At 37.5% G+C, this 22,567-nt stretch overlaps 1 protein-coding gene across 1 annotated transcript in view; it reads right to left on the bottom strand.

The window, feature by feature from the left end:
- Positions 1-22,567, bottom strand: part of LOC149774344 (uncharacterized) — a 48,963-nt gene that overhangs the window by 22,231 nt on the left and 4,165 nt on the right. The window contains exons 2-4 of the mRNA XM_089945438.1: positions 16,998-17,107; positions 14,274-14,422; positions 7,966-8,115 (exon numbers count right to left, since the gene is read on the bottom strand). Coding sequence (XP_089801564.1) covers positions 7,966-8,115; positions 14,274-14,422; positions 16,998-17,107 — 409 coding nt within the window. The remainder of the gene's footprint in view (positions 1-7,965; positions 8,116-14,273; positions 14,423-16,997; positions 17,108-22,567) is intronic.

Here is a 22,567-nt window from a genome sequence, read left to right as displayed (position 1 = left end):
GATGTACACACATATAATTAACGTAGCCTGAACCTGTCTTGTGAAGCTGCATAGGCTATCGTTGCTAGCGACTAAATGCTCATTAAATATTAAATATATTAAACATTTATGCAGATAAACAGGACTCAAGTGTTGCCTATAGCAACATGCATGAGCAGGATGTGACTGACAAAAACTGGCATAGAGTGTTGACCAGGACTTGTCCAACCAGAGCAGAAGAAACACAGGAATGTACATGAGTATCTATATTACACACACAAAAAAAACCTTCACAGAAAAGGGAACTGAGGTACCATTATAGAGATGTACAATGTAGGTTCAACAATATCCATTATGAAGCAATACTTGTAGAGAAAAAGGCCCAGTGATCACCCATATAAGTAAAACCACTGAAGTTGGCACCAGGATGCTACAAATGCCTTGGAAGAAAAACTTACTGATATGTACACGTTTGTAATGGAATTACACATAATTTTATTTTATAAGCACATATAAAATAATTATAGCCCAAACTGAATGTGAAGTCACTTAGGCTCCCTGTGCAAGTACCTAAATATATGATGATGACAAAGTGTTAGTAATTTGTACAGGCAGAACTTTGTTGCAATAGAAAGAGAACAAGTTGTAAATATAGAAGTGAAAAACTCCTCCAACTTGTAGTGGTGTATCTTCCAAGTAGATTCTGGCTTTTGTAAGATCTCTTGTGACAAGAGCATGCTTCTTGGCACAAGCAGATGTAGTAACTGATGAATTATTAGACTTTGCTGCCAAATCTAATAATATGGTGACAGCATTCTGCCTGACCACCTCATAGGTTGGCAAACAATTTTTATCTCCTTTTAGGTAAAAGTAGTATCTGGGAGGGCTATATTTGTAAGATAGTTGTAGTTGTTCTAAGGTATTATGGTTGAGTAATGGATTTGAAGAAAAAATGGCTACCATACTGGATATCAGTATGACAAAATGTTTATTCAGGACCATCTAGACATCATAATAAATCTTTCAGCAAAAACCCCATGTTGATAGGACCATCCATTTAGGATGAGTAGCTATAAGATTTTCAAAATGGCCAATGTGGCACCTATATTGGACATCAAAACAGTACCATTTTCATTTAGGATTAACAAGACATCATAAAAATTCTTTTAGTGAAAATTCCATCTTGATTTGTCAATCCATTCAGGATGAAAAGCAACAACAAGATTTTCAAGATCAATGCCATGGTGGCCATATTGGACATCATACTGGCACCATTTTCATATAGGACCAACTAGACATTATCAGACTCTTTTAGTGGCACCCCATGCTAAAATTAGGATGGATGATAGATCATAGACAGCAGAACATCCCATAAACTCTTCTAGTATGTGACTAGTGGAGCTAAAAATCACATTATATTCTGAATTAGATGTATGAATAAAGTAGATGAGAGAGTTGGATCATGAGTGAAAAATGCTTGCCCATGGTTTTGGAACCCAGAAAAGGTCTTGAATAAATTAAGAGTGAATGTACAATGTAAAAAAAATTAACTGCCCTTTTTCATAAGGGTGTTGATAAGCATCTTCTTCAATGGGTCTCTTGGGATATCTGTAGCAAAAGGGAGCCCTTGATAACAGTGGAAGTGCAATGATGGTTTGGTACACTCCTGAAACAACATGTAACATCCACAAGTCAGAAGTTTGGTGTCCTTATCTTTCTGTAGAAAGTGCTGAATCTTTTTGACCAACCAGGAAGTAAGAAAACAGCAGTGAAAACATGCCATCATTTTTGCTAAGGGCTGAAGTGGAAAGAAGCTGGGATGCGACCAGTCCTTTGTTGCACAATGTTTTGTTGTCAGAGGACCATGGAAATTGGATCCTTTGGAAGGGTTGTTCATCATTCAGCATTTCTCAGGGGGTCCATGCTGTTTCTCTGAACTCTCCCAGGAAACAAAGGTTGAGATCTGTGTTGCTGGCCTGTGTGAGGTTCACCTCTTTGCTTGCCTGTTTGGAACAAAAAATGGCTTAGAATGATTTCAGGAAAACAGACATAACGAGAAATGGATCTCCAATCACAAGCAGAAGATTAACAGATGCAACTATGGCACATAAAATGAGTGTTGAACTCCTCTTTTAGCACACAAGCAACACAGAGTGACCTCCAAGCACAACCGGCAGCAGGGTTTTTCATGAAATGATTTGACTATCTTCAGATTTCTGAAAAACAGCTTTGGAAACATGTCGAACATGGATCCTATCACTAAAACATTTCAAAGCAGTTGTTACATTTCAAGGAAGGGCTTCCTGTCCATATGCACCAAGGTTAGACAGTCCTAGGCCTGCAATGTCTCTGTCTGCACCTGTTGAGGGTGAAAGGTTTGCCAGTTTATTTTGTTGAATGCTGGATTAAAATTTAATGAAAGTTTAAAAAAGAAAGGCCTATTGGTACTTGTCTCTTCAAGAGGCCTTTCAACACAATAAAGCATGTCTTCAACTCAAAAAAAATGTTAGTGGCTTGAATGAAGGACAGTACTTCTCGACTAAATATTCATGTATTAGAATTTTACAGCAAGCCAGCACAACAACAGCCATATGGTGCTAATTAAGAGTTATAAAAATGTAACAGTGAAGAACTGCACACAACCTAAGAGAGAGAAATCCTTCCAATTAAATATAAATGTGAAGCACAGTATATAATATACATGGTGAAGGTGTGTGTGATTTGGATTTTTAACATGGTTTTAAAAAACTTTGTCATATCGCCACATTGTCTGCAGTGTGGCAGTTTATAGTGATGTCTAGCACTAGGGCATCATGCCGCAGACATGTATCATCACATCCCACCCAGTCACATTATCCTGACACCAGGCCAACCAGTCCTAACACTAACCTCTTAATGCTGAGTGCCTGGTGAGGCAGCTGTAAGTACCATTTTTATAAGTCTTTGGTATGACTCAGCTGGAGTTCAAACAAGTGACCTCCTGCATCTGAGGTGGGCGCTTTAGCCATTAGACCACCAGCATGATCACAGTGAAGGTGCTACATTTCTGTGAATAGTATATAAAAGAAAAGGTAACGGTATTAAAATAAAATCCCTAAAACATGTTATCAAAATTTATTATATAAACTCAATTCTATCAATTAGTCCAAGATTGTCTTGGGTGGTGCATTATCGTAATTTCTTCCTCAAGTTCACATCAAAATACATGTCTCACATGGCGGAAGTCAAAACACTCAACAAATACATATTCCAATGTCAACGGATACTGCAGTGTATGGAGTATGATCAAGGTTCACCCTTCATGAGGTATGCATTAGTCAGGGATGTGTGTCTTATATGCAATCAGCACAATATCACTTCGTCTGTTATTTGTTCATAACAGGGGATGCCACACTCCAATAGTGGGCTTGATTTTATGAAGATTTCATTACCAAGTATTAATTGTTATTGCCTAAGCGTTCAATGGAGGCAAACAAAGTACAAGTCATATGCAGTATAGAAGTGGGAGGCAGACAGAATTCTGGTGGAAGAAGCCATATAAAACTTCATACAGAATGTGGAGTTCTCTTTGAACATAGAACCAAAAAAGAGGTTTTGTGCATGAATCTTCACAAATGTGAGTTTGTGATAGGGGATTCATTCCTCATAAATGTAAACTTGAAGTACTTCAAGATAAAATATGAGGTAAAGATATTAAATTCTGTAAAAGGTATATAAAATAAAACAGAATAAAAATATAAAATCATTAAAAAATATGGACACTTTTTTAAATATATAAACCACTTTCTCTAAAAACATGAATGGTGAACAAGACATTATCTCAAGGTGTTCACCATCAGCATCACCAACAATTTGGGACCAGTAATAGGTGCCAAATGTCTCCTGCAATGGGTGCAATGAGTGTGCTGATGATATTGCCTAAGCAGACAGATAAATGGGTCTGGGAGTCCAAGCATGTTTGGATACAGAGACAGACCCAATACATACCATCAAGCCTGGATGCCGATGCAACCACCAAGTCAACTTTTCATGGCATACCTGTTGTTCGTTTCCAGGCTGTACACAGGGATGGTGACACTGCCACATTCCTGCCCATAAACATATTTCACTTTGATATGGACACAATGCCTGAGGACAACCCCCACCAAGATAGCCTCAACGGTATGACATACTCAAATGGAGCCAATAATATTCATCATATAGCAGTGTGGGGGAAATCTATTGAGTCCTGCTGATTTCTAATTGCCCACCCCAGCCAGTTGCAAGCCAAGGCCTATAGGGTGAGAGCATCAGCAGACATGGAAGACAATGGTGATCTGCCCTCATTCCATTTACTGTCTCAGACTTTGAAGGTCAAGGATATATCCAAGGCATCAGTATCCAGGCTTGATGTTATGTATTGGCAGGTAGTGTGTTTGTCAGTAAGCTGGAGGGTTGATCTGGCTACCAAATGGAAGTATCGCCCAGTTATCAGCTGGTCAGTCGGCTCAGTAAGCACCTGGGTGGTGTGAGTGGCAAAACCGATGGATCAGCTAAACAGATGTCTGTATAACTATGCATACAATGGATTGGTTGGCTGACATGCAGTCTGTCATGAACTTGTGTGGCAGGCCAGATGGCTTGGCTGTCTGATGAGCAGCCAAAATAACAATGTACAGCACTGAACAGGATGGTAAATTGGATGGTTAAAGTCCAAAATAAACCCCATGTACACCTGGATTTACAGGCACTAAGGCTCAGTTAAGGCATACTGGGAGTCTGAAGACAATAGGACTTACTAATATAGTCTGGTCAGTCTCCTATTAGCTTCAAGCCATCATTGGAGGATTGTGAGAGATGAGAGGAACAAATTCAAGTGAGACCAGCAACTGTACCAGTGCCTCTTGCACTAGTCACCACATATGTGACTACATGAATGCATGTAATGAATGCACAGCTAGCAATTCCACAACACTTTGTTCTTCTGTCTCAAGTTGACTTGATTTAATAGTCAACATTGTTCACATCACTTTCGACTGGGAGAACCATCATGCCATCCCCATATATACTGACAAGTGACAATATCTTTTGGTGCAAACTCAGCACATTGAATTTTATCGTTATCGACTTTGCCACATCTCTCATTGCTCAGGACCTTTTTATCAGTAATGTGGACCTTATTCCTTCCAAACATAATGCAAAACCACTGCTGGCTGCCTTTTGAAAAAAACTTGAATACAAGCTACAACATGTTTCATGCATGTCCTCCATGGATTTAAATGTCTTGAATTTAATGTATTTTGTCACCATTGTTGATCCTTTCTGAAAATACACAAACAACAAACGGTTTAAAAAAGAAAAGAAAATATAGGCAGTGTGTGCAAAAGTAACCCACAACAGTCACTAATGATATGCTTCCATGATGGAGCATCAGATAACCTACAACAGTCACTAATGCTATGCTTCCATGATGGAGCATCAGATAACCTTCAACAGTCACTAATGCTATGCTTCCATGATGGAGCATCAGATAACCTACAACAGTCACTAATGATATGCTTCCATGATGGAGCATCAGATAACCTACAACAGTCACTAATGCTATGCTTCCATGATGGAGCATCAGATAACCTACAACAGTCACTAATGCTATGCTACCATGATGGAGCATCAGATAACCTACAACAGTCACTAATGATATGCTTCCATGATGGAGCATCAGATAACCTACAACAGTCACTAATGCTATGCTTCCATGATGGAGCATCAGATAACCTACAACAGTCACTAATGCTATGCTTCCATGATGGAGCATCTGATAACCTACAACAGTCACTAATGCTATGCTTCCATGATGGAGCATCAGATAACCTACAACAGTCACTAATGATATGCTTCCATGATGGAGCATCAGATAACCTACAACAGTCACTAATGCTATGCTTCCATGATGGAGCATCAGATAACCTACAACAGTCACTAATGCTATGCTACCATGATGGAGCATCAGATAACCTACAACAGTCACTAATGATATGCTTCCATGATGGAGCATCAGATAACCTACAACAGTCACTAATGCTATGCTTCCATGATGGAGCATCAGATAACCTACAACAGTCACTAATGCTATGCTTCCATGATGGAGCATCTGATAACCTACAACAGTCACTAATGCTATGCTTCCATGATGGAGCATCAGATAACCTACAACAGTCACTAATGATATGCTTCCATGATGGAGCATCTGATAACCTACAACAGGCACTAATGCTATGCTACCATGATAGACCACTACCATAAACAAAATTTTCACATAATTATCAAAAAAATTTTAAAAACTCAATGATTGCAGATGCAGGAAACACTTATGCACTCTATACACTATGGACACAGTTGATGGGTGATCAAAAACCCTCACAATATTTCATGGATTTTTAGAGGCACCCAATACAATGCTGTTCATATCCATGAAAAGCTAAAACAACCCTAGATGCAGAGAAGTGTTTAGGGGAGGTAATGGGTAAGGGCTTCTCTTTGTCTATATGTTATATAAATAGGAAACCCAAAAATTTCCTATTCTACAACCTGTACAAACAATAAACAGTTGTGAGTCAAACAGCTTCACTGAATGCTCAGAAAATACTATCTTCCTAAGGTAGTTTACATGGTATATTGTTACAGAAGTGATTATATGGTAAAGATAGTCAGAGATAGGCAGCCACCACTCCACAGATTACTTAACTGACTGACAATAACTAAGGTGACATTTTGTTTACTATTCATTTGAGCACTGCTATACTGTGGAGTGACAGTCCATTAGGCTAATTTCTAATTTGTACAGGTAAAGTAAACACGACGGAATAAGCCAACTTTGAAGTATGGTAAAATGGGAATGTACACTGAAGAAACAAAAAAGTTATTACACCATGTTGCCTTGAACAAAAATGTTTAAGCCATCTTTATTTAAGACTGGTTAGTTCCTGATTAATAGCAACATTTCTTTGAAGTAGGATTTTATTCCATATGAAAAACGTAAAATTATTTTAATTGGAATGGGAGTCAGTCACAGAAGGCGAATATGCATAGCTAGCTAAGCCAGCTTGAACATACACAATTTTCAACACATCACAGGTATTGTCTCTTGTCTCTAGCTAAGCCAGCTTGAACATACACAATTTTCAACACATCACAGGTATTGTCTCTTGTCTCTAGCTAAGCCAGCTTCAACATACACAATTTTCAATACATCCAGATATTGTCTCTTGTCTCTAGCTAAGCCAGCTTGAACATACACAATTTTCAACACATCACAGGTATTGTCTCTTGTCTCTAGCTAAGCCAGCTTGAACATACACAATTTTCAACACATCACACGTATTGTCTCTTGTCTCTAGCTAAGCCAGCTTCAACATACACAATTTTCAACACATCCAGATATTGTCTCTTGTCTCTAGCTAAGCCAGCTTGAACATACACAATTTTCAACACATCACAGGTATTGTCTCTTGTCTCTAGCTAAGCCAGCTTGAACATACACAATTTTCAACACATCACACGTATTGTCTCGTCTCTAGCTAAGCCTGCTTGAACATACACAATTTTCAACACATCACAGGTATTGTCTCTTGAATATCTCTTGTACTAAAATGAGATTTTTCTTTACTAACATGAGCTCCGCCAAAGTTTCACTTTCTTGAATCATTGCTTTGACAACTACTACGCAAGATTTCTTATCTGTTCCATAATGCTGCATTAGGGTTTAAAGTTTTCAGATTTTTATTTATTCAATTTATCTTAATCCATAAAAGTGCTAGATAGTTTTGTAGCAAAGAATTGTCAGAAAATAAATAAAAGTTGTGCTCTATCTTTAATCTAAATTGCCTGCTTTTTGATTAAGTTTGGTATTCTGTCTTTTCAAAGTACATTTTTCGATGTGAGACCTTAAACTAATTTGCATGGGTTTTTGCACATTTCTGTTTTATACTTTGTGGAAGCGCTACATACCTATGGCTTTCTGCATCTGACTCATCGTCTTGCCAACGTGGGTTGATATTGAGCCTGTTATTGATCCAAACAGTGAATCCCTGCCCAACCACGTAACCGTGCGATACTGTGGTATATCAACTGGGGCAATAACATCCCAGTCCTCGAGGCCTGTGGAAGAAATTACAATCATTGTCATGTTTAATTCTTTTGGGAGTGTTTACTTATTTTAAAACATAGTGTCAATGAATGGATGTTGATACTTTTATCCAATACAATGCACTGTCCACAGGTGAGTTTTGAAAACGTATCACTCCATACAGATATGATCTCAAAATATATGCAATATAACAAAACCAATAAAATATAAAATAAGTGAAGTATAACCAAATTCTAAATATACATGCTTATTGTAAATATAAAAGATGTTAACAGTCTTTAATAACAAAATCAAAATGAGTTTTCCTCAGAAGGGTATCAAATCAAGTGTCTTCAAAGGTTTGTGCACCAATTCAGCCAGACATCAGTGTAGGAGAATAGTTTACTCAAGTTAAAAGAAAATACTGTTATGATATAATGAATTTATTACCACAAGTTACAGGATAGAACACAGAATAGTTTATTCAACTTAAAACACTAGAACATAGGTTCTAAAACATATATTACCACACTCCCCAGGTTCTGACCTCTGACCTGAAATTTGTGTCAGATAGGTCTCTGAAGGTAAGGACTGCCCCCAGGGACAATGTTATGTATGTCCATTTGTCTTTTCATTCCCTGCAAGTATAGTGGAACCCCGCTATAACGCACCCTGATTTAACGCGAATTTGGATATAACGCAGTAGTGGCATGGCTCCCGAAATTTCATATATTCGCACATGAAAAAAAATTTTGTTTCCAAAGTACATGTATAAATAAATTAGTATCATTATGGAGAGGAGATCGCGTATGGATTCCAATTTAATATGATTGTGTCGTAGTTCCTGAAATAGGGTGTAAAACATTTATTATCATTTTGGGGGAAGAGTTTGTGTATAAATTTTAATATAATACAATCATGGCATAGCTTCTGAAATTTAACAATATCACCAGGTTCTTAAAGTGTTATGCCAAAAATAAACATTATCGGAAATGTTACTTATTACTGATCCAGTAAAAAAACACGCCAGCATGTTTGTTGGGCTTGGTGGTGTTATTAGATGCAATCAGTTGACCAGTAAATAATGTCCGCTTTATTAGCTGGAAATTGAAAGGGTATGAAATTGTACATGCGTTCAGCTTTAAAAAAAAATATATAAAAGTAACTCGTGATGTCTGCAGGCCTACTACACTTAGTTCTCAGGTTTTACATGTGCATGGGGTTGGCTTATGAACTCATTATTAATTTCCTATTTTTTTATAAAAATATTTTATCGTTATGGAAAAGCAAGTTCACAAACACAATTCGTTCTCTGCACTTTGCGCCAAAAAATTGATTATCATTTTGGGGAAGAGATCGTGTATGAAACTGAATACAATACGATATATAATATGATTGTGGCGTGGTTCCTGAAATTTTAAATACATGTACGTGTATTTTTCTCGTACCCGAAAAAAATACTTTTTTTAAAGTAAGAGAAATAGTGTGTAAAACGTTTATTACCATTTTGTGGAAGAATTCGCTTATGAATTCGAATATAATACAATCGTGGCTTGGCTTCTGAAATGTAACAATTTCACCAGGTTCTTGAAGTCTTATGCCAAAATAAACATTATCGGAAATGTTACTTGTTACTGATCCATGAGTAAAGCCAGTAAGTCGTCTTTGTGATTGTCTTCAATTAATTCTGTATACCATCATTGCTCAAACAATAGCCGACATGTGTTTCTTTAATTGCATACACAACCAATCAGCAGACAATGCGGTGGTTGATAAAAGATTCTCACAATTTAATAAACATCAAAAAACGAAAGCCGCCAACATGTTTGCTGGGATTGTCGGTGTTATAAGAAAGGGTATGAAATTGTACATGCTTTCAGCTTTACATTTTTCTTTAAAAAGTGATTCGTGACCAATGCAGGCCTACTGCACTTAGTTCTCGGGTTTTACATGGGTATGGTGTTTGTTTATGAACTCGTTATTAATATTCTATTTTTTATAAAAATATTTTACCGTTATGGAAAAGCAAGTTCGCAAATGCAGATCATTCTCTGCACTTTGCGCCATGATTAGTATTGTAGTTATCACATGTTTCTTTCGATATTCACAAAATCTGAAGTAAAAGTTACATGTACGCTGAAAGCATGTGTTGATTTGTAATTATTCTGTTGTAGTCGTTCAAACGAATAGGCATACAAGCGTTAATTATTGGAAATTTGCAATGGATAAAAGTACACGGAAACGCATATGAGAAAATTTTAGCAGTATGAAATTTGTACAGACACCGTTCGTATATCCTGTAACATAATGAACCATACACGTGCTTCGTCTTTCTTAATCTAATTTTGCTGTTAATTTTGAATAGTTTAAATATGTATGCAATTTTTGCATTGGAATTACATATTTTATGGATTAATTTCAAGCCCCAACGATATGATATCAGACGGCAAGTAAATGGTGTTGATACTATGTTTGTGCTATATATTAGACGTTGAATTCAGATACAATGATTAGGGGAAAAAATATTGAATACTGTAAATCTGTGTGCAATTTTTCAGTGGAATTACATGCATTATAGATGAACTGAATGCCAAGATGGCTCGATAGTAAACGGTGTTGATACCCTATTCATCATATACCGTAGACATGAATGCATGTATATGTGCCAATGAGTTGTTCTCTCAAAAAAGTAAAATACTGCAAAACCCCACATTAACGTGGCCCCGATATTAATGTGATCCAATTTTGTGCACCCCAATTATTGCGTTATAGCGGGGTTCCACTGTAATTACATGAAATCATGGGTAGAGATCTCAAGGGGCAAGAGAAAAGTCCCTTGCAGGGAAACGGTGACCCAATGACTAATGTACTTTTATACCCAAATAAATGTATCTATGGTTTATGGGTAGAAGTGCAACAGTTTGTGTGTTATGACCAGAAAGAGGGGTGGGTGGGGGAAGACACCACACTGCATCCCTATGGGCCCAAGACTGACAGGTGTTGACGCTTGGGTCATAGATTTTTGAGACATATGAGAATTACAAACTCATTTTCTTACTGAAATGTATGTAAAATCACACTTATATCCTGTCTTGCCCACAGAAGTGTAATCAAACTTTCAAGAACACTATCACTGACCCAGTCATGTGTATTGCTTTAACGGTGAAAGAGATCAAGGACATATATATAACATATATATATACACATACATACACACACAACTGTAATTGCAGTAGGTACTTGTTTATAAGTCGAGCTAAACTGCAAACAACCAATTTTTCAGAGTAAAATATGTTTCTTATAGAATACTTACCCAATCGTAACACCTTAGGAGAACTAGTACTACCTTGCAAATCCAGTCGTCCCAGATACTGTGGTGGTCATTCAGGAAAGTGCTGGCAGAGAGCCTCAGTCACATTCCGCCAACTGTAAATTGTAGCTGTAGTTGGGCCATTCTTGAGACCGACTCCTATACATGACCTGAGGTATTAGGAGTGGGAGATGATAAGCTATATGTTCCGCCTGTTGGAAGATTGGCACAGAGATAAGCTTTGTTCCACCTGCTGAGAAACAAGCATAGAGATGAAGTCCAACATCAAAGCCATGGCAACAATATTGCACACTAACTGCAGAGTGTCATCAAAGGCCATCCAATCCATATGTATGGAGTGTAGCTTTGTCATCCCCAAATTGGTGATATCACTGTCGACTGCTGGGGTTCCATTTGAAATACTGGTGTATGACCCAGGAAGAACCATTGGAAAACATGATGATGAAGACAGGTCAGAATATTCGTAACTCTCCCAGACTGCAGAAGTAACTTAACTTAGACTCTTCTGTTTTGTCATAAAATCAATAGATGCTGGAGCTCTGGTCCAGGTTGTTGATGGAGTGAGAGGATGGCAGGACTCCAGGGGTCAAATGCAGAAGATATCTTTAGTGGAGGATTGGAAGGCTGAATCTTCCCATAACATCACATAGTCTATAATTGATGACATCACTTGAGAACGAGCAAAATGTTCTTGTTTGCAGGAAGAGAGGCTATGGTGTCCTGTAATGCATGAGACTTAGCTGGCAAAGAATGATGGGGTCTGCTGCTCACTCAACTCATAGAACACCCTGAATTAGAAACTGTGACTTTGAGACAGTCGCTGAGTAGAGTCTCTTCTCATGGCAGAGTGGAGAGAGACTGCAAAGCGACTTCTCTTGAAATATGAGGAACTAATCTTGGCATCAAGAAGGTATATGGTTCCTGTTCATGTCTGCAAAAACCAGTTTCAATGTACTGGAAGCAAGGTCGTTAGTGACTGGCCCAGAATATTGTTGTTTGTCCCTTCATGATCCCTGGTATATGGCCTTGGTTGGTCACGATGGAAATAGGGGAGGATACTCTCTGGATCATCAAGTTGGGACAGGTATCAGGATGTTTGATCCAAGTAGCTGGTCCATATGTCTGGTGAGTGAGAGGGAACTTGGCTGTTTGTTGAGCTCTGTCCCTCATTGTTCTGCAATTGGAATAGTCAAACCCCAAGAAGGCAAGTTAGAGGGAGCTGTCAATAGTCCTGTGGTGGTGAATTTGGTGCAAGAGTTGTTTCGGAGTGTGTCAATATTCCGTGCTTCATGGCTGCAGGGTAAAAATTGACTTATCTCCCTTGTCCATCACTCACAGTAAGGAAAGAATTAGCATGCAGACAGGTGATGTCTTCATTTTTAGCTGTGCATTTCTTTGATCTGCCCATAGCTCTAATCTGTCAGACAAATAGAGCAAAACATATAAAACTGTAGCTTTGCACTTGTCTTTAGAATGTAATGTCAGTGCAGAGCTAAATCTTAAACAATTGACCCACAAATTGATAACAGACATTCTAATAGAGCAATGAAGCCTACGGGTAAAATATAATGACAATACTACCTGTAGGCAGGAGAAGTATAAACCTTGGGGCTTGCACATGTGTTGTTTGAATACAGAGTGGGCGCAGAGCTACATCAAATGATGGTTATCTGGAAAATTGTGACAGTCGATATCTCAATACAATACTGCCTGTATGGAAGGTCAAAGATGGCCTATGCAGATAGAATCACTGAAGCATGGTATTCCAAGGCTAAGGATGCTGCGGTAAAGGAAACTCACCTGTATGTACCAGAAGTGATGGAATTATACATATATAAGGAGTTTCTTAAGAGCATAAAGACAAGGATGCATATAAATATTGTGGCCTGAAACTATCTTGTGAAGATGCATAGGCCACCTGTGCGAGTGACTAAGTGCTCTTTAAATATGATGGAACGCTTATGCAGATAAACATGAGTCAAGTGTTGCCTACAGACACATGGATGAACAAGATGTGACTGAGTAAACCATGTACACAAAGCTTGCCTGTACTTGTCCAACCTGAGTGGAAGCAATACAGAAATGTACACAAGTGTCTATATTACATCTAAAATTCTTCATATAAAAAAGACTGAAGCACCGCTAAATATATAGGAAGTGAAAAAAGTTGGAAATATAGATGGAATATACTTTCCTTAGAAGAGAAAAACTCCTCCAACTTGTAATGGTATATCTTCACTGTAGATTCTGGCTTTTGCAAGGTCTCTCATGACGAGTGTGTGCTTCTTGGCACAAGCAGGAGTAGTAACTGACAGGTTCATATATTTTGCCGCCAATCCTTATACATAAGGGGAGAACACTGCTTGACCGCCATCTAGATGGGCAGAAAACTTTTAACTCCTTTAGCTAAAAGTAGTATCTAGGAGGGCTGGATTTGCGAGGTGGTAATAGTTCTCCCGACATATAACATATTTAAAGAACAAAAATCATGATCTGCCAAAGATTAATGTGACTGCAGAACTGGGTCTATTTTGCTTGTTCTATTGATTACTCCTAACAAACTGCACAGGCTCAGATCTGCCAGTGCATTATGTGATGACAGATCTTGGTCTGTGCAGTTTGCAGCTGGACTCATCTTATAAGCGAGTATATATGGTACACATGTACTAATGGACAGAAACTGTGATAATATCCCTACACTTCCCTGAAGGGATAATTAAACATATTTATGGCCAGAAAGCCAAAGTAAATGACTGCTGATGAGCAACACTGTGTCTGTAGGGTAAGGTAAACTGTAACAATATCTGCAGGTATAAAAAAGGACAAATTTTTTATATTTTGAAAAGTACAATTGCTGACCTTCATCAAATGGTTTGAGATCCACTTTCAGCTGTAGAAATGGGATAGCTGCATTCTGAAACGCAGCATCCATATCCCAGTCTGACAGCATGCTCAGATATACTTCATGAGTCTTCTCTTCCCGTGACAGATAGCTGATGGTGAAATCACTGCAAAAGAATGGATCATAATTCACTCAGGATTTAATTAATTTACTTAACACTGACTGCTGAACAAGTTCTCTTAAGTTTCACATTTTTTCAAGCATAATGTGTGCTCAACTGTATCAAAGACCTAGAACTGCCATCACATAATGTTTACCTAACTAGATCATACATCCAGATCTGCCAATACACATGTGCTAACTATACTACTATACTATTGGCTTTTGAAAAAAATAAAAATGGTCCTATTTTTGTAATAAAATGCATCATAACTTTTGACAAATCCAAAGGTTTATTGCTAATTCAGAAAATGACATTGGTTGATGGAAAATATGCATATTTTAAATATGCTGCAGGTTTCTTCATTCTAGCATACTGACAAAATTTAGAAATAAAATATTGATACCACTCTTGTGCAGAATAAGAAAAAAAAACATAAATCACTGTTTAACAATGCTTTTTGTATTTTGAAAAGGTTCTGAAATTAACTTGGTTATTAATTTGCATTATTTGTGTTTTTCTTATTTTCTTATCATTTCGATCTGTCTACATACTAATTCATTTAGCATTGCACTTTGAGACAAAGACCAAATGTGGGGGCCCCGAGTGGCCAACTGAGCTAAAGCTCTCTCCGTTACGGATCATTGCCATCTGACCTCTGTCTGCGTGGGTTTGAGTCTCCGATTTGGTCAATGTGGGTATGTGAGAAAGCTTGCCAGTAGCTTCTCATGGGCCGGTGGTTCTTTCTGGGATTTTCCTGGGTTCTTCCTCTACCATTAATACTGGCTGCCATGTATAGCCTATCGTGTGCTGAAAAATGTTGTTAAACCCTACAACAAAAACAACCAGGACTGTGCTGATGTACCATTGGATTCTATACAGCCAGGACTGTATTGATGAACAATCTGACCCTATACAGCCGGGACTGTGTAGGTGTACCATTAGACCTATAGAGCTGGGGTTGTGTAGGTGTACTGTTAGACCTATACAGCTGGGATTGTGTTGGTGTACCATTAGACATACAGTTGGGGTTGTGTTGGTGTACCATTAGACCTATACACCCAGGATTGTGTAGGTGTACCATTAGACCTATACACCCAGGATTGTGTAGGTGTACCATTAGACCTATACACCCAGGATTGTGTTGGTGTACCATTAGACCAATACAGCCAGGATTGTGTTGGGTGTACCATTACACCTATACAGCCAGGATTGTGTTGGTGTACCATTAGACCTATACAGCCTGGATTGTGTATGTGTACCATTAGACCTATACAGCCAGGATTGTGTTAGTGTACCATTAGACCTATACAGCCAGGATTGTGTTGGTGTACCATTAGACCTATACAGCCAGGATTGTGTTGGGTGTACCATTACACCTATACAGCCAGGATTGTGTTGGTGTACCATTAGACCTATACAGCCGGGATTGTGTAGGTGTACCATTAGACCTATACAGCCAGGATTGTGTTGGTGTACCATTAGACCTATACAGCTGGGATTGTGTTGGTGTACCATTAGACCTATACACCCAGGATTGTGTTGGTGTACCATTAGACCTATACAGCCAGGATTGTGTTGTGTGTACCATTAGACCTATACAGCTGGGATTGTGTTAGTGTACCATTAGACCTATACAGCTGGGATTGTGTTTGTGTACCATTAGACCTATACAGCCAGGATTGTGTTGGTGTACCATTAGACCTATACAGCCAGGACTGTGTTGGTGTACCATTAAACCTATACAGCCAGGACTGTGTTGATGTACCATTAGATATTATACAGCCAGGATTGTGTTGGTGTACCATTAGACCTATACAGCCAGGACTGTGTTGATGTACCATTAGATATTATACAGCTAGGACTGTGTTGATGCACCATTAGATATTATACAGCCAGGACTGTGTTGATGCACCATTAGATATTATACAGCCAGGACTGTGTTGATGTACCATTAGATATTATACAGCCAGGACTGTGTTGATGTACCATTAGATATTATACAGAGTCTGGAATGTGTTTATGTACAATTTGACCCTATACAGCATTTATGTACCCACTAGCCCTCATACATATCACACAGATTTATTGCTTCATATTTATTAGATGTTATATAATAAACAGACTATTATGGCAATATTAGCTGATAAGATATATATATATACACACACATATATATCAAAGGCTGTAATCCTTATAAAGAGAAAAAGATAGTTAAATGTAAATGTTGAATGCACTGTTAAGAGCAACAATTTAATTAGCCAAGCACGAAACTCGAAAGCAAATTGAGTTACCACAGTATCATCAATCAAAGCACCCTTTGTAATAGATAAAATATATATGTACATAGGGGGTTTAAATTCCAATATTGACCCCAAAACTAGACTGTAATGAAGGATGCACTTAAAATGGTCTCAATATCAATATTGTTTTAAAGCAAAAGTTGGGCTAGTTGTAAGCTTACTAACCCAACAATGATTTTTATTTGTTCATGCTAGTTAGGTATAGGAACTACGACATGGGCCTCTAATGTGGTAATATATTATAAAGGAACACTTTATATACTCTGCATGTACAATACCTTTTTATATCAAATGCTCTAGCAAGAATATTCTGCAGCATCTCAAATGTTGTTATCTGGGGATCCAGTGAAAACTTTTTGTGGTCTGGTTGCATCAAGCCATCACACTTCTAGAAAAGAAATGAAATTCTATTTAAATAGGTACTAGACTGGCCATAAAATGTTGAAAGAAAGTGAAATGATGAAATCAATCCAAACCCATTGTTTTATTTTCAGAATAATATATTGGGAACTGCTTAATTAATTCTAAATATATATACTAAACTCTTGTTTCAATGGTCAGTTTGTTCTTGAGCCATTGTCATCATTGTAATGTATTTTTTCTACAAGAGTTATATCTTTGATTAAACTTGTTCAAGACTGAAAACTAGGGCATAACCGATTAGCATTTTTCTACTGATTTCCGATTCCGGATTTTGGGCATGAAATTTTTCCGATTCCGGATACGATTCAATTAATCGGAAATGCTAAATTAAAAGGTTTTTCAAATTAACTTTTTAAACCGTGTTACACACGTTTTGCATATTACACCGATGTCACAAGGGGAAGGATATGGCAGGACTATAGCAAAATGCAACGAAGTTCAAAGCCACAAAGAATCCATGAAATTTTTTATTTTTTTGCCAGTTCTGACCCATTCTTTGTTCAACAATTAGTTGATCTTTCCGCCAGGCTTTTATTTTCCCGCCTTAATCATTTATGTCGGCAAGCGGCCAGTTCCATCCTGTACTTTATTCAACAATTAGTTGATCTTGCCGCCATGCTTTAATGTCGCGGTCAAATAAAAATAAAACAGGCTTTTGTTTGGTCCTATAAAGTTGGCCTCTTGCGGAATCATTTTCTTTTAATACTTCATTAGCATGTGTCAATGTATTCAATATTATGCCTTCATTATTGAGGATGTTGACATGAACGGGTAGGACTGTATTATATATTTTAATAAATTTAAATCTTTCGGTCTAACTCAAGTATTATCGTTTCACCCCGTTGTGTTGACCATATTGGACTTTTCTGACTTCTTATTTAACTTTATTAATGCACTATCGAATGACACGCAGTGTTAGACACGGTGCTATAGAAATTCAACTTTATTATTTTTATTATCCGAATCGGTCGTTCCTGCCTTGTCCGACTCCGATTAATCGGAAGTTCATACTATCCGGTGGAATCCGATTTCCGGATCAAAAGTCGGTTATGCCCTACTGAAAACTGAGTCTAAATAATTTTTACTGGGAGTGCTGATGGTATATCCTCATTTTATTTTCATGAAGAATACTTTAATGCCATCATTTTCTGATAATTACGCTAAACATTTATAATCAACCTACCATAATCTAACGTATATAAGTTTAGATCACCCCTTTGTAAATGGGTGTAAAAATAAGCTAAGAATTGCCTAATAATGAAATATATCAAAGAAATACAGTTGGAACAGAAATGTAGTTTGTTGGGGAAGGACTAACTTCAACGATGGAATATGTACCTGTCGTTATTGGGAAATACTCTGAATTCATCATCCCATAAGGGTGAAACAGAACATTCTAGAATACCAACTCACAGATAACTTGCCTATGCACACTGTCTTTTTCTGGAAAGTGACTAAACTAGTATGACATCACTGATGGGTAAGATAAGGGTGTTATGACTAGGTCTTAAACTATGTAACAGAAAGAAGCAAAACTAAGAAGTTTAGTAAAATCGATAGATCATTTAATAATTTAATTACAAAGTGAGAATCTCAGAGACACTTGCAGTGTTACCAAAGTCTAGAACATCCAGATGTATAACAATTATACAATCCAGAATGTCTTTTTCATTGAGTTCTAGGGGTAAAACTGATTTAATGATATATCGATCCTTTTGTTGTACATATTAATACAACTGGTGGAAAATCAATACAAAATGATATTTACCATATGTGATTTGTTTTAATCATCAGAAGTTGTCAATAATTTCAAGTCATTTGCCTTGTTTTTCTTTAATTTGATAATTCATCTGACAATTGCTGCAGGCACAGGCACTTCTTGTTTGTTAGTTAAAACAAACTTTACAAATCAACAAGCGATGTGGTTAGTAATATTGCACCCATCCACCCACACTGCTAATTCCATGGTAATTATTTTATCCCAACAGCTTCTTTGGCATAAGGTAGTTAGAGTTTACTCTGACCCTTGCCACCCCATTTATAACATTTGGACATTTATGTTGGTATGTAGGGTCCGAGTCAATTGCCTATAGAAAAGTTGGAATTCGCTGACACTGTGCAGTGTCGGCATGTTAACTGCCTGTCCTAGAACGGGAATAAAATTAAAAGTCTTTCAAAAAAATTTAAAAATTGAGACGAGCAAGTATAAAAGATAGTTTGACCCTAACAATACATATTTTGACAAATGGTTTGTCTTTGCCTCTCCCTTGTTTATAATTGGCAAATGGTTTGTTTTTGCCTCTCCCCTGTTTATAATTGGCAAATGGTTTGTTTTTGCCTCTCCCTTGTTTATAATTGCCAAATATTTCTTTTGTTTTTCAACAGCAATCCAAGCCAGTTACAATGAATGTATAAACTCTGAAACTGGCTTGGGAATTTTATCTTGCAGCTAAGTACTTTGATTTTTAATTGCCTTATACATGTACTCCATAATATTAGCACAATTACTGTACCTGTGCAAATGGTTATTGTCGCTAACATCAAAATAAACTGAAACTGAATTTTTGGTATAATTACAATTTTTTTTAAGCATTATTTCTGAAACATCTTTATCATATTTCTTTTTACACTGATCGATTAGTAGAAAAAATGTTGGTGTCCCAAGACTTGTAATACATGAAACAATTGCTATAATTTTGTGTCCCAACATGTAAAGGTCATAAAATATTTAGTTTTGAAAATAATTATCTTCCAAGATTTAGTGTCCCAGTATATACACCCAATACATAGTCAGATTTTTAATATCTCGCTTATAAGATGATTCATTCTCTACATTAATGGATTTTTTAGTTTTAAAAAAAGACCAACTTATAGGCGAGCATACATGGTACGATATTAACTGTGGAGGTGCTTCCATGTGAAGTTTCATGTTTTATAAATGTATTATGCTGCAAAATTTGTCATGCTGAGTCTTCTGCAGAAGGCACGAGGTCTTCACTCTGAGAAGAATAGTATTTTTCTCATAAAAGGTTCAAGGATATGTAGTGAAAGTCTTCAGAGACAATTCTGTAAAAGGTGGAAAAGAGAACAAGCTGTGGTGTCTTTCATACGATTCTTCTTTGATACGGGTCTGAAGATAACTGTTTAATTCATCTGTCTTCAATGTTATAAGACTCAGAATTCATGCATTCTAAGAATTTGTTACATTATTTTCAAAAAGAAGTCTTGAGTTGATTGTTTGAATCATCTTCACAAACCAAGGTTCCAACATGTTTACCCAGTCTATACCTTGGCAGATCAAGCAGATATTTCTGTGCTTCAGGTCTGTGAATGTCATTGGATGTGGTGGCAAGCCACCGCATCCAATCAAATTACGTTGCTCCGATTTGAGCAATGTTCCTACATGATTGAGACAAGGGAAGCATGTAACTTGAATGGACTCATAAATAATCAATTTTCCACAACCTGTTCATGTTTGTACAAATACCTTTCACTCAAATACACCTGTAATGGCTTCTCTCTGGCATGTTGTCACACTTTTGATATTAAACATACAAAGTATCCTGTTAAAGTCAAATACCTTCACCATTTTGGCTGATAATACAAAGCACTGCTGGTCCACGCTAATGGTTAGCAGGCATTATAAACTAATGGTTAGCAAGCATTATAAACTAAGGGAGGCAACTAATGAAATTAAAGAGATGTCATTAGGACAAAGCACTAAAATATCTGCCCAATCCACCAAGTTGTTAACTAATCAGAACCTTGGCTAGTGAAGATGCTTGAATTTGTTTCATGCCATGTGATTCATGTATGCTAGGAATTTAATTATTACTATGTCTCTAGGAGGTTTATGTCACACAAATGTTAGTTAGCGAATACTGTACTTAAGACAAAATTAGATACAGTTTTGTAAGTCGACTATTATATGTACATGTCTAACAAGTTCCCTATTTGTTAACTGTATGAGGCGAGAGCAGACTATACTTTTGATTGAATTAATAATGGTAGCTGGATGCATTAAGGGAATACATTAAGATCTTATATTATTTAATGAAGTGGCTTGTAAACAAATTACTCTGTGATATGCAAATGTTGTGTCCTGGAACCAAGCTAGCAGTTGGCATTTATTTTTAATACAATATGAGAAAATTCTGAAGGGAATGTGAGAGAGACATGTATTCATTCAGAGGTTGGGCCAAATAGAAATTTAGTATGCTTAGTTACCATGTCCAAGTCTGACCTTCAAACCGCTAGAACGTGAGAACGCTGGATAGAAAGATTCCACAGCAAATGGGAAAGATCCTAGCAGATTAAAGAATCCATGCCTGAACAAAAAGCGAAGACCAGAGGGAACAAAGTGTTGCTGTACAAGTCAACTTGAACTGAATAGTTACGTTGAATCTGGTATGGCCAGCAAACAGATCAGACAATGCAGTCATGCTGGACAACTAAGTTCAAATGGTCACTTGACTTTATGATGAAATTCGTCAACTACTAATTGCATTATTTCAATAACTTTTGGTAATTATTTTCTAGCAGAAGTGTATTTTTCAAGTGTCTTGAACAATTTTATTTTGTTGACCCAATTAGTTAAATTGTTATACGCTGTATTTGGGGGCTCCAGTTGTTCTATTCTATATCTCTGCTCAGATCTCCATTTATTCCATCCATTCCATTAATTTCTTATTTCTATTATCCACTCGACCTGGGGAAGAACACTGATGTCAATCATCATCTAGACACTGATAAGCACCACCATAACACCACAAGAAGGTCCTTACCAGAGGAGGAAGTTCCTGGATTTTAAGCTGGTTCCTTCCATTTATGATTGAGAATACCCAAACATTACCCATAAAATGCCTGATCACGCCTATAAAACAAGAGATAGTACAGAAGGACACACCACAGGCGGGGAAGCAAGCTCTAGAGCTGTCCCCTCCCTTCCTTAGGAAAGAAAGAAGGATTTGTACACCTCCTTCCTTGTCCTGCTTGGCAACCTCTGATAGGGCAACATTGCCAAGGACTGAGTCTTAACCGGGACTGCTTTTTTTGGACTGGGGCTGCATTGCTTTGAAGAACATAGCTAATGGCCCATGGGGATGGTCAGGGTGACTCCAGTGACTGGAAGGTCTGAATGGAACAGGAGCAGATGCAAGGGAATGGCATTTTGTTGGTCGCTAAGGTCTTGAGAAGTAAGAGAGATTACTACTACCGACGTGTCTCTGCCTCTAAAGGCAGCCTCATAGGGTTCTTACTGTGCACCAGTAAGACCTTGGAAGTCAAAAGCAGCATCCCTGTGGAGGTGGAGAAGCTCTGCTGATAAAGCTATGGTCACTGACAAGGTATGTTGAGATGTATTAGCCACTGCCCCCAGCATGGACTAAAGAGCAACCAGTGACTGTGTCCTCATTCATTCTAATTC

The sequence above is a fragment of the Sinohyriopsis cumingii genome, unplaced genomic scaffold (genome assembly GCF_028554795.1).
Source record: "Sinohyriopsis cumingii isolate HCF-2022 unplaced genomic scaffold, ASM2855479v2 utg000349l, whole genome shotgun sequence".
Taxonomy (NCBI): Eukaryota; Metazoa; Mollusca; class Bivalvia; order Unionida; family Unionidae; genus Sinohyriopsis; species Sinohyriopsis cumingii.
The sequence above is the reverse complement of the archived record's forward strand: the minus strand, read 5'-3'. Positions and strand labels throughout refer to the sequence as shown.